Consider the following 13,613-nt stretch of genomic DNA (forward strand, 5'->3'; position numbering starts at 1 on the left):
CCTCTATAGAGACCGGCTGAAAGTGAGACACCCTGTCCATGAGGAAGTTGGACACACCCCTACACATCCTGTAACTACACTATTGTAACTTAGGTAATTACATGAACCGTGTGGAGAACCAAATCAAGAGAAGCCAAGAGAAGCGTCTTGTAGCCAAGCAACAAGAAGCATTCAGTGCCACCGAGGACAGACCGAAGATACCCCCCCCCTCCTCCTCAGTTCAGGCAATGAAATTACTGGGGGGCAATCAGGGGTGGATCGCTGAGCCAGTAGGAACACAGAGAGAACTCGATTAACATTAAAAGCCAAAGACTTTTCAACACTCTTCCCCTACACATAAGGAGCATAACTGCACGACCTCTTGCAGTGTACAAAAGAGAACACGACAAGTACCTTCAAAGGATATCTGATCAACCAGGCTGACTCTTACTGTAAGCAGTGAGCAGTTTGATGCAGCTGTGAGCAGTCTCATCAAACAGCCTGGTGGATCAGACCAGTAACCAGGAGGCCTAGTCAGAGACTGGGCTGTAGGGACATTGATCCCTGGAACCTTCAACAGGAAGGCAGCATCACCCCCATGTTCATACTAGTTCTGTATTTCTTCTGGCAGATCATTTATGGCTGTTAGCCTTTTTCCTATTATCTGGCAAGACTCCTGTTTATAGAGATGACTGAAAAATCAATTGAAGTGAAATGCTGAGCTCAGGTAAACATTCTCTCAGATGTCAAGGTGAAACTCCATCTGGTCCAACTGTTTTGTTCCTATTAGCTTCTTGAACAATTTTTTCCACTTTGTCTTGAGACACCTCAATGTGCATGCATTATGTTGTTACCTGGAATTCTTATAGTGTCTGGTTCTCGGAAAATTTTATTTTGCACAATCACACTTTGAAACTGAATGTGTGAATTAAATGTGTGAAACACTTACTATTTCACACATTTCCTTTTCATTCTCTATGAATCTATTTCCCATTTTCAGCCTCTGAATTTTATCCTTTACCTGCAATTTGCTTTGAATAAATTTATAGAATAGACCTGATACTGTTTAACATTTGTCTGCTATCTCTTTCTCAAAGTTTCTGGCTCTTTTCCCACTTCCAGAATGAAATAATTGTTTGGCCCAAGCAAAAGATTGTTTGCATATTGTTCTTTCAGGTACTCTAACAGTTTATTTTCATCAGTGGTGCATCCTTATGGCACTAAGGCTTTTTGGAGGGGGGCTCTCAGTTTTGGTTAAATCTCTGATCCTGAAGCTTCCTTTGCCTCGCAGACTGTGCCAGATTCAGGTCCTGGCTTGCATGTAGGTAGGGCACATCTCAGAGGCCTGATCTTTCCTTGTAGCATGGTTCAATGATCACTTAACATCGAGAGGCTACTGAGGAGGCTTCGCAGAAAACATTGAAATCACAATACTATACACTAACTGTACTAGTGATGCATAATTCTTTATAATGTAATCAAATGACATCAAAATTTCTAATACTGCTACAAACAAAATTAGTAAAATGGCATTTTTTTTATTAAATTAATTAGAACAAATTTGCTATATGATACTATATAGCAAAATACTCCTAATTGGCAGGTACTCCACCCTGCCAATTAAGAGTTTCCATGGGCAGCCATAAAGGAGTTTTGATTTAGACAATAAATGGAATGCAAAATAAATCATTACAATACAAATATTTAAAGCTTTAGTTTAATTTTACAACAAATACAAAAATTATAATATGAATTGGTTAGTGCCTCCATGCCTCACAAAATTTGGGATTGGTAATTAAGGTTACTAATAACTTACTTGAGATTAAAATCATAGTACTGTACCTTAATATCTCTGTGTGTAATGTTTTTGGCAGTGTAGATACTGAACAGCAAGAGCAAGTTGAAAAAAGTAGAATTTAGCAGTTGCCTCGGGTAGACGGCCAGTGGTAGTTAGTCGGTCAAACAGTTCTCCACCTTCTGCCAGCTCCATGATAATATACATCATTGCTGGCGTTTCAATTACATCTTGTAATCTGATGATACACGGCTGCAAGATATTGACCAACATTATCAATAAAGCTGATGAAAGGATTCTGGGAGTATAAAAAATTATAATGAAAATTTGGGGTAATTCATATGGTAAATAAAAAATTTCTTTTTAAAAATAGTACCCCTTAACCTTGAAATTGCGCATCGCATCATATGATGCTTTGGAGTACTACGCAAGATTTAAACGGCCCGTGGATACACGGGGTTCACCACACCTTCATCAGGGCTCTTGTAAACAGACCCAATTTTTTTTTTTAAATCGTGGGCCAAATTCCCGGGTGTTATGGGCCTTAGTATTGAGTGAGCTACCAAGCCTGACACACACAGCATAAGCTCACAGCACTGCTGTTCAGCTTGTGACCACAGCATCCCCTGAAAATGCCATAATATACTTGTTCATGCTATTATGTAGCGATGATATTACAGAAGACCCCTGTGATAAAACTGACCAGGGTTCTGATAATAGCAGGATTGTGGTGATATTTAGCGCTGTGCTCCATGGAGGGAGGAGTAATGCTGTGGGAGGGAGGGTGGTGGCGTTGTCTTCTGACTGTTTGTGGCCACCTTTTATTGACTGCACTCTCCATACCAGCTTAAGTGGTTCGTTATGGTGAACACGAATGTAGATACTTATATATAGCGTCTGTATATAGTGAATAAAAGCAAAAACAGTATTGTGGGAGGAGAATGTGGGCGAGTCAGGTGACTTGAGGGAGGGAGGAAGTAGCAGCCAGTGGCGGGCTGCCACTGGCACTGCCACTCAGCATGCCAACTTAGTGGTTCGTTATGGTGAACACGAATGTAGATACTTATATATAATGTCTGTATATAGTGAATAAAAGCAAACACAGTATGGTGGGAGGAGAATGTGGGCGAGTAAGGTGTTCAGGGAGGGAGTGAGTGGCTGGCTGGTACACGGCGGTCACTCCTCGTTACTTTTTGACTCATAATAGCAACTTAGTGGTTCGTTATGGTGAACAAAACATGCAGATACTTATATATAACCTGAGTATATAGTGTAATAACCGACAAAGTATTTGTTCACTGTTTGATGAACATAATTGAATCAACAATATGCACACCATATTTTTGAGTACAGCGATGATTCACTCATTTTATTATATAAATATATCACACTACACACTATTGAATAATATTACAGCAAAAAAAAACTACGAAAAATCAATCACAGACATTGAAATAATTAGGTAATTATCTTTTTGTGGCAACTCTGGGCTGACAGCTGGCAAGCAACAGACCGCCTGGGACGCACGCTGAGTCAGTGCCTGTTTTTTGCCAGACTTCCCCGCCCTATAGTGGGCAATATATGCCACTTACGATTTTTTTATTATTTTTCCCATGATCAGTGAACACAAATTAACAGGTTAGGAAGATATATATATATATATATATATATATATATATATATATATATATATATATATATATATATATATATATATATATATATATATTTTTTTTTTTTGTATGCGCCTGTGGGTGTCAAATAGTATATAGCCATGCCCCATTTAAGGGTTAACCCTGTGTTTCTTTTAGAGTACAGTATGAGAGGCAACCCAGTATAGTATATACATTACAATATACATTGGAACCTTGGTTTTTGTATGACCGTTTTCGTATTTTTTTGGTATTCATACTTAATTTCTTCGAAAAATTTGATTCGGTACTCGTTGTTTGCCTCAGTGTTTGGAGTTTGTTTATACACGTACAGGTCCGTCACGGCGAGGCACGCCTCAGTTTATTAGCGTCCTGCCGAGGTGACAACCGCGCTTGAAATCTTTGTGACGAATTTAATTGTTTTTGTGCTTTTTTGGTTTCTAAACATAAAAGTTCTTATTATATATATCATGCCATGGGTTCCAAGGTCAGTGGTAAAGTTCAACCTAAGAAAATAGTTGTAAGGATGACGATAGAGGAAAAACAAGAGATCGTTCATAGTGTGACAATGTGATGTCTCACTACAGACAAGTGTTAAAACATAGGGAAAAAACAAGTGTCTATAGAAGATTCAATTGAATAGTGCAGCTATTCATAACAAAATGACCAAATGCTTGTTAATTCAGTCACCATCTTTACTGCCTGAATTCAAAACACTTTACACACAACTCAACGGATTATGCTCTAATGTACCTTGGACAGGAGTTTGGGCAAGGAAAAATTGGTTTATCATCAAGACTCGGTCACCATACCAGTATTGATTAATTTTAAATATGAGAATTGCATAGTATTCTTGCTAGAAATTACACACGATTACAGTACTGTACTTAACAAGACACACCTCTTCTCGATCCAAGTTATTTCCCACCTCATCCACATTTTGAACCGTTTTCATATGCTGTGGGGGAAGATGAAACACTGGCTGGTAGGTAGCCAGTTTTTGTTCGGCAGATTTAAAAATGTTTTAAAACACATTTTAAATGAGATATAATATGATGACACTGAGTAGCCAATGAGAGCTTCTGGTCGGGTATGACATTGTATATCTCAGACTGCCATTGGTTACAACACACACACTGTCCTGACCTCTTTCTTCTTCTTCGCGATATGTGCAGTTTGCATGAAGGTTTTTTCCTCCCAATGACTGCACGAGTGGTAATGTTGAAAGATGTGGCACTCACAGTGGCGCATCAATGTTCATGATTTGGCAGAGATTGAAACTTATCGAGGTCTTCTATTTGCATTATTTGTCTTCTATATAAAGACAAAAATAAACATACCAGTGGAAACGGAGTCAGGATAGCAAAAATGAGTTGTGTTGATGGTCATAGCAAAGTGTTTGTGAGATGATAGCAAAGTCCAGTTAGCTTTGAGAGATGACTGCCTTGTAGCAGTATCATTGGTCTTGCACGTGGAGCCACTGCCTATGGTCCACAGGGAAAAGAAAATTTGGCACCTAAGGAGGGTGTCCTGTTGTCTAGGATGACACACTTGTGGTGAGGGTACAATCTGTATTGATAAGGCCCACATATTCTGTGAAGAACAAAGATTTTGGTGAATTTTCCAGTGAAGTTTATGTCAAAAAGCAAGAGCGACTGGCAAATTTAGTGAACGCTGGTCACAAAGCCCCAACTCAGAGCCAAAGCATTTGCGAAGAAGTCAAGTGAGGGCAGAGGAAAGCACCAGGGAACTGAACCCAAAAAGCCCAAAGAGGAAATCGGGGGTGCGGCAGCTAGTGAAGGGTCAATGGGGCCCTGCACCCATCGATCATAGCGGCAATGAAAGGGACTGAACTGGAAAATCCAGAACAGCCTCCAAAGCCACACTTTGCCCAGAGGAAAAATGATGCAGGCAAAGTTCAGGTTCCTGCAAAACTGCTCAAGCAACTGAAGTCACCCGCAGCAAACTCGGCACCAACAGATGGTGGCACTGCAGCCGGCCCAAGGCCGCCATAAGGGAAAGCGATGCTGACCAAGTCTCAAACGAGGCCCAGCCAAGTTTGAACCCAGGATGGAGCAAGCTGGAACTTCCACAAGTTTACAAGGAACCTGAATCAAGCAAACTGGGAAAGAACCAAATACCTGGATAGCCCACACTCAGCATGACTGGGAGCCCAAACCAGCCAAATTTCGAGGTAGGCCAAAACATGAACCCCCCAACAAACAAAAGACGAGCCATGATGACTGTTATGACCCTGGGTTCCTTAGTTGGAAACCAGAGGTCAAATTGAGCTCTAAATAATTACTATACATTAACCCCTTAACTGCGTTGCCTCCAAATGTGACACCCCCGCAGTGCGCAGGAAATAAATTCTCTGGAAAAAATTCTTTTTTCTTTTTAAAGTGTCAAAAACCCTTCCCTCAGTATGGGTATGTAAAAAAAAAGTCGAAATTGTACTTACTTTGGCTGCTATGGGGTCCGGAAGTTGGGGCGTGACGTCATCATTCCCCGTGCGCCCGTGCCGTAAGCTCTCAGGGGCGGTGGAGCGCTCGGGGCGGGGCGTGCGAGTTGCCGCGAATATATTTTCGTTCATTTTTTGCACACCTTTCCAAATACATTTTCATTGTTTTTATGTGCCAATCCAATGTATAATGAACACGTACACTATAATATCGCAGTACAACATCCGTACTGTCCGTAGACACTGTGTTACGTGCATGAAACTTGTGTACACATATGCAGCACATATTTACTATGTATCATGCTAATTTGTGTATATATACAATCTATTTACACACTATACACTGTCACACACTATATACATTCACCATCAACACATTCAGAACACCGCGTAGCAGCTGCTTCGTATGGGCCAATAGCAGCTGCCCCGTATGGGCCAATAGCAGCTGCCTCGTATGGGCCAATATCAGCTGCCTCGTATGGGCCAATATCAGCTTCCTCGTATGGGCCAATATCAGCTGCCTCGTATGGGCCAATAGCAGCTGCCTCGTATGGGCCAATATCAGCTGCCTCGTATGGGCCAATATCAGCTGCCTCGTATGGGCCAATATCAGCTGCCCCGTATGGGCCAATAGCAGCTGCCTCGTATGGGCCAATAGGAGCATTTGGCCATGAACACATTCAGAACACCTCGAGTGAGAGCAGCCAGTCTCCCTCACTCCAACATCTTACTCGCCAACATTGCTCATCCCACCATATTGTTATAGTTCTTATTACACATGTTCTATATACCTATCTACATGTTTTATTTACCAGAACTATGCAAGTAAGCCGGTATTGTGTCCAAACAGTACAGTGGCCACAATACACTGCATGAAAAATCACACAGCAGACGACGCTACGATTACGTCACCTCCCTCACCAAAATAGCTCCTCTCAACATTCTCCTGTTGCTGTTCTTACACTATATACACACACTATATATACCCATGTACATATGTATTGCCCATAGCGAACCACTAAGCTAGTATGGTGAGCAAAACAAGAGTGGCAGCCACACACACGATGAGGTTACCTCAATTCTCGCCCTCCCTCCCTCATCAAAATTCCTCCTTCCACAATACTACCTACGCACAACGCTAATTATAACCACAATCCTGCTATTATCACAATCCTGGTCACTAATTCCTGTAAATGAATAATTGACCACACGTATATTTTGAAAAGGAACCTAAGAAATCATTTGAAGATTCCTAGATGAACGAAATAATGCTGTGGTGCTGTGGCTAGCGCTGTGAACATCGTGAACAGCATTGAATCACTGATATTTGAACATTGTACCCAGTCATTATCACACTCAGGCTCTAATATAACACTATCATAGCTAAATAATACAAGTTATATATATATTTTGACATTATTAGGCGATGCTGTGGTCACACTGCTGAACAGCAGTGCTTTGCGCTCATGCTGTGAGCACTAGCCTTGGTTGCTCACTCACTACTGAGGCTCACACATCTGGGAATGTGGACCACGATTTTTTTTAAAGATGGCGTCTGTTTACAAGAGCCCTGAGGAAGCTGATGTGAACCCCATGTAGCCGCGGGAGTTTTGAATGGAACGTGAAAAATACAAATACCCGGAGGCGCGTTGCGCAAACCAGACGTGAGCCTGCAGGCGCGTTGCGCAGTTTAAGGGTTAATTCATAGAATTGGATCATGTGAGAAGGATATTTAATTAACAATAACATTTATATCATGGCTCCTTAAACTGGGGGTATGCTTTATTCCTGCCGTCCTTGCCAAACGTAAGATGAATCTTGTTTCTCACAGAGCATTCAGACTCTGAGCTTGTTGATGATTAAATATAATATTGAACTAGTTATCAGCTATTCTTAGAACTATTAAAGTAACTAGTAACGAATGTCGGTGAAGACTTGTATTGTTTGTGGGTGTAAAATCACCTAGGCGTCACTTCCCGGCAGCATTTTTAAGGGAGCGGAGAGGCTGCTCGAGCTCTCTCTGGCTGGCTGTGTGGTAGTGGACATAACTCTCCTGTGTGTTTCTATTTCTACTACTCCTCCTCTTCCCTTACCTTATCCTATAACCTTGGTTCTACCAGTTAAGCATTACTATACCGTGTTACTGGCTAGGTGTGTGTTTTATTTATAAGTATTGTGTAGTATAACTCTTCAAGTAGACTTTACCCTAGTTTTTTCCAAGTGTAAACCTTGTATCCTGTCTATGTGGACCAAGGTAGTTAACGTAAGGTAGAGTTGTAAAGTGTTTTATTGTAGTAATGTATATGGGGGGTTAGTAGAGGGTTTAATAAATAAGTTAGTTTTTGAGGTATATCCATTAATCCTGTTGAAGTGGTGTAGGTGATTGTCTACTAGACAGCAGACCTGTAATCTAAAACCTTGAAACATTAACAGGAACCTAAGTTCCTTGGGGGCCGGGCCTATCTATCCCACTATTTTTGATACAGCTTGATTCTAGCTATTGGCCCTGATCAGTACCACATCTTACCCCCCATTACAATGACCTGAGCCAAGCATGAGAACATGCTGGGAGCCAGATTGAGACCAAATGAGAGAATCTGAAAGCTTTAAGCCTGCTGCCTCATTACAAAACTTTACCAATCTATGAACCTTAAATGCACAGTGACATGCCAATACATGTCTCGGAGGTCCAAGGAGATCCTCCAGTATGAGACAGACCCAAGATAAAGTGGTCATCCAGAACGAGGGATAGGGAAGGAACTAGGTCAGCCGAGAGACATTGAGTATGAACCAAAGATCGGTGAGTCCCATTTCAGGATCAGAAAGAGGCGGGAAACTCACTGAGGCAACCAATTTAGATTTTAGGCGAGGGTGAGAAGCCTGCCTGGAAAGACCTGAATTCCCGGAGAGGCAAGGAACCAACCAATTCCACCACTGCATGGCCACATAAAAAAAAGTAAAAATCCCATGAATTGTGGGACCAGGAGTTAGCAAACCAGCAAGCAACAACCCCCCCCCCCCCTCCTTCCCTACTGCAACGTCAGGGGGGCCACCCGTGAAAGGGCTGAGGTGAACCATGAGAGCCAGCTATCCAAGCAGAGCGATCACGCTGCCGACCAGATGAGGACGCACATCTGACCCAGCTCCTGACACCACAGAGGAGCCACCTCGACCATGAGCAGGTGATGCCCTGGCCCAACCAAACTGCCGTGAAATGTGAGACTGACCCCCACAAACACACATGTCAGCGACAGGGTGACAACCAACAGCCGCCGCTGACAAAACTGGGAAACAATGTCTTCAGGGAATGACAACAAACAAAAGGGAAAGCAGAAGTGTGAGCCAGGGCTTATGCCAAGTCCAAGGACCGGGCCAAGGAGGTTAAAAACAAGAATACTGCCTCATGGAGGATCTCCAAACTACCCCTCCCCACCGAGCCTGAATATGAGCCCTAGACATATTAAATAAAACTGCAGACAATGCCACAAATGTAGGCACTTTACATCATAGGTCCCAATATAAACCTTGGCAGGCTAGACATAAAAACACTGCACACAACCCGAGACAAATGGGCCTAGGAGCAAGGCTGTAAGGATACCAGTCAAAAAGCAATGTTTCACTTGAGGCAACCAGGGTGGTGCTCAGATAACAATGGATAGCCGCAAACAGAAACGGTAAACAAATCACTCCTGGCTGAACAAACCATGGTGCGCTAATCAGACTGATGCAAACTCCATGACCATGATAAGCGCCTGCAGCAGGTGAGGCGGCCATCATTCCTCACTGTTGTGGTGGCAACTGGAAACAAATCCCTACCCTTAAGGTTTCTAAGCATCTGCGAACAGCTTAAGTGAGGTAGGGCACTCTAGACCTAAACCCTGATGAGGAAAATGACAAATCCAGATCCTCTACAAACTGAATGAGACAAGAACCTGACACACTCAGCCACAGTAAAATGGCACCCACACAAAGTTCAGGACAAAAAAGTTGAGCACTCTAATACCAAATGGCCATGAGCTCAACCACAACAGGGATATTTGTGACAAAGAAGGGAGTCCATTCTGGCATCCAAGGCCAGGCCTAAAAGAGTTCATATCTAAGAGGACTTTCCCCAGTTGATAAGAAAAAATTACATTTTGTTTTAGTCATTAAGTCATTAAGGCAACCTGCCTCTCAATTCTTTTACTCACATGATCAACTGATTGTAGAAGTTGTATCTCATTCTTAATCTGCTGTATGTTATTTAAAAGCAGTTGGCTTCCTCTCTTCTTAAGAATTTTGACTGCACATCTCTCTAATGAACCCTGTAAAAAATATTTTAATTACAGTTAGACCTTACAGTTAGATTACAGTTGTGGGCCTGCGGGCCGCTCCAAGCAACAGCCTGGCGGACCAAACTCTCACAAGTCAAGCCTGGCCTCGGGCCGGGCTTGGGGAGTAGAAGAACTCCCAGAACCCCATCAACCAGGTATCAACCAGACAAAATTTTACAAAATATGAATATTACAAAAATATATTATTAATTAACATACATGAACAAGAAAGAATGATTTGTTTGAATGACTAGAGCGCAAAGTGCTAACAACACTGTCAGCACTTTGTTGAAACACCTAACAGAAAGCTAACTTTGTCAAAGTTAATATTTTGCTTGTGCTCGAGGTAGATTGACATTTAGAAGCTACTGTATATTCATAAGTGATTTATACAAATCATTACAGTTGTGACTGGAGAGAACAGGTATACAGCTGTCTTAGAATTTATATCTTACAATTAGAGCAGTGACTTTAATTGGCAAAAGAAACTAACAAAACTTGAATGACGAGAATACAGTATGGAAGATAACCAGGTAATTATACCATAAAGCTATAGAAATGGTCACACCATAGGCAGTTTACAACAGATTTACAGACCTGCTTCAATCACAATCACTCTCAACACACCAATCTGATTTCAACAGAATTTACATCACTTGTCAATAGGCCAACGCTTTGTGGCAGTAACTCCTTCGTAATTCCAAACATCTAACTAAGAATCTCCCTGCTTTCTCTGCAGACTACTTGTTTCATTATATTATGTAGACCTGCTACACCATTACATGCATTAATTAATAATAATATGTTGTTATTTCCTAACAATAAAATTTATATTTCTGACACAATTTGAGTGGCCAGTGATAAGCAAATGCCTGGGAAAGAAACAGCGTTGAATGTAGTGACATGCCATTTTTCTGGGTGAGCCCTGGTGGCTCCCTGAAGCTACTATCACTGATAGCGTACCATCTACTGGGTTGTATCAGCCACGGAGTTCTACCTGTCCTACTAGGGACCAAAAGCCAGAACCTGACCTCCCCTCAGCCACAGTGGGGAGGCCCCAGGGCAGGGTCAGCATCCTTGCCCACTGCTCAGGACAGATAAGCAGAGTCCAAAGAAATGGAGTAAAAGGAATAGGGTGCTGCTCAAAATAACCCAGAGGCCTTGGTGGGACTAGCTGACTGAACTGCCTCTGCACCAGAGTCGAAAGGGGCTACCCCCCAAGTAGACTAAGCCACATCCCGAACTCAACCCTGCCCCAAACCCAAAACACTTCGGACACTTTGGGGCCAAAAGCAAGGGTAGAGGATCAGAAGAAGGGCAAACTACATCCAATGGGTAAAGAGGAGGAGGTACGGAAGGAACCAATGTTGAGTTGACCAATGCCTCCAATTCCAGGTCTCTAAACACCAACCTGGGCAGCTCTGGGGTGCGCCAATGTATAGGACTTTAATATCCAGTACACCCTAAGCCAGCAAACACCACATCCTATCTGAGTAAAGACTGGAAACCCAAGGTCCTCATCCCAGGTAGGACCGCCACAAGCTAGGTGGGTCTATAAAGGAGTGACCCCGAACACACCAGGGAAGAGGACCCTGAAGCACAAGGGCAGGACTCTGACACACACTGAGAAGAAAACCCTGTGCCCATGCAGCTCCAAGCATTCTAAAGTTCAGGTTCACACTTCACCGTACAGTGTGAAGGCCAATGATGGTACAAACCACCACTTGGTTGTGACAGGAGACTGGAGCCCAAGCAGAGATGTGACCCAATACACACACATCAGCATAGAACTGAGGGATGTCACTGGCTGACTGTGATTTACCTCCCCCCCCCCAAAAAAAATGGGGAAAGTGTAAGGAGATTAAGCTGGCACTTGTTTTGAAACTTTTCAATTGTTCGTTTACATTGGTGGGGAGTTCTTCTAGGGAGTTCATGAGGCCAGATGGAGTGTGTCTTCTGAGCTAGCTGTGGTTTGTTTCGTCTTGTTGACTTGTTTTCATGCTTGTAAACTATTTAATAAATGTAATCAAAGCCAACAAAGATTGAGGAAAGATGTACACGTTCGTAAGTACTTGCGTAACTGCTTCATGAATCTGGCCCCTGGCTTTTTGGTCCCACCTCTCAACCGTCAATCAACTGGTGCACAGATTCCTGAGCCTACTGGGCTCTATCATATCTATATTTGAAAGTGTGTATGGAGTCAGCCTCCACCACATCACTGCCTCTGATGTGGTGGCAGATAGATGGTTCACTATCAGTGGTAGTAGCTTCAGGGAGCCACAAGGGGCTCTCCACAGTAACAGCTTATGTTTGCTGGATTCCGGATATCCTTCAGACAAAAGAATATTATTTGTTTGTGACTTATTTCTTTAAGTGTAGGTGTGTGGACATCAGGCCAAGCAAGATATAGCAATGATTTTGCGAGAATGGGCTCCTAAGATGTTTCTGAAACATTTTCTCCATTTATAATTAGGTTTACCAAGGCCAGTATTTTACAGGGCCGATAGTTCCCATTCATGCAACCCAAAACATTGACTCTTAACCTTACCTACGGCCAGGTATAATGTTGACCAAATTCATTCTGCGACATTTGTTCTGACTTTCAGGTCTTGGATAGTATGAGAAAAATATACTTGTGGCCACTTTGAAGATATAATATGGCTCCTGATTCTTTTTTGAAAACTTTAATTTAAACCAATTCTGCCTAGAAATTTTAGTTTAAAATCTGGATAAAATAAATCAAGTTAAAACCAACTATGGCACATTTACTATGATTGAACATGAGTTTGTATTCAGTACTATATTTTTTACATATTTTTATAAATTTTCCATATACATTTGGGTGTGCTAATGGAACTAGATCAATATAGCAGAAAGCAAATTAGCTTAGTACTGCCTACATAACAGCATGCTCAACGGGTTCTTAATTTTTAATAACATATCAAAATATTCAACAGTATAGTACCTTATTTGACTCCATTTTCTGGGGGGAGCCCCTTGTGGTTCCTTGAAGCTACTATACTGATATATTGCCAAACTACAAGATGCCATCAGTCGCAGAATTCTTATTGGCCTACCAGGGATCACGAGCCTGACCCTGACCCCTTCACAGAGGCAGAGGGAGCAGTGGCACTATGAACAATTTTATGTAAATTTATTCATATTTGCCACCACTGGGAAGGCACCCAGAAAGTCTGCAAAACAAAACAAGACTACTGGTTGGTTAAAAACCAGACTACAGCCTCAAAATGGCCAAAATCACTTCCCAAACAATGTAAACAAGTGATAGAAAATTTGAGAAACTAATGCAAGCTAGTTTGCCCCATCTCTTCCCCTCACTTGGAGGGAGGAGGGAGGCAGACTGGGTCAGCCAACTGCACCACCACCAGTTCTTATGATGGGAACCTCCCCGA

General features: G+C 42.2%; 1 protein-coding gene across 1 annotated transcript in view; it reads right to left on the reverse strand.

Annotated features, from left to right (window-relative positions):
• LOC123759711 (myosin light chain kinase A) overlaps positions 1-13,613 on the reverse strand; it is a 58,964-nt gene that overhangs the window by 12,201 nt on the left and 33,150 nt on the right. Inside the window, 3 exon segments of the mRNA XM_045744956.2 lie at positions 1,822-1,851; positions 1,853-2,026; positions 10,078-10,191. Coding sequence (XP_045600912.1) covers positions 1,822-1,851; positions 1,853-2,026; positions 10,078-10,191 — 318 coding nt within the window.

The sequence above is a fragment of the Procambarus clarkii genome, chromosome 8, assembly GCF_040958095.1.
Source record: "Procambarus clarkii isolate CNS0578487 chromosome 8, FALCON_Pclarkii_2.0, whole genome shotgun sequence".
In the NCBI taxonomy this organism is placed as follows: domain Eukaryota; kingdom Metazoa; phylum Arthropoda; class Malacostraca; order Decapoda; family Cambaridae; genus Procambarus; species Procambarus clarkii.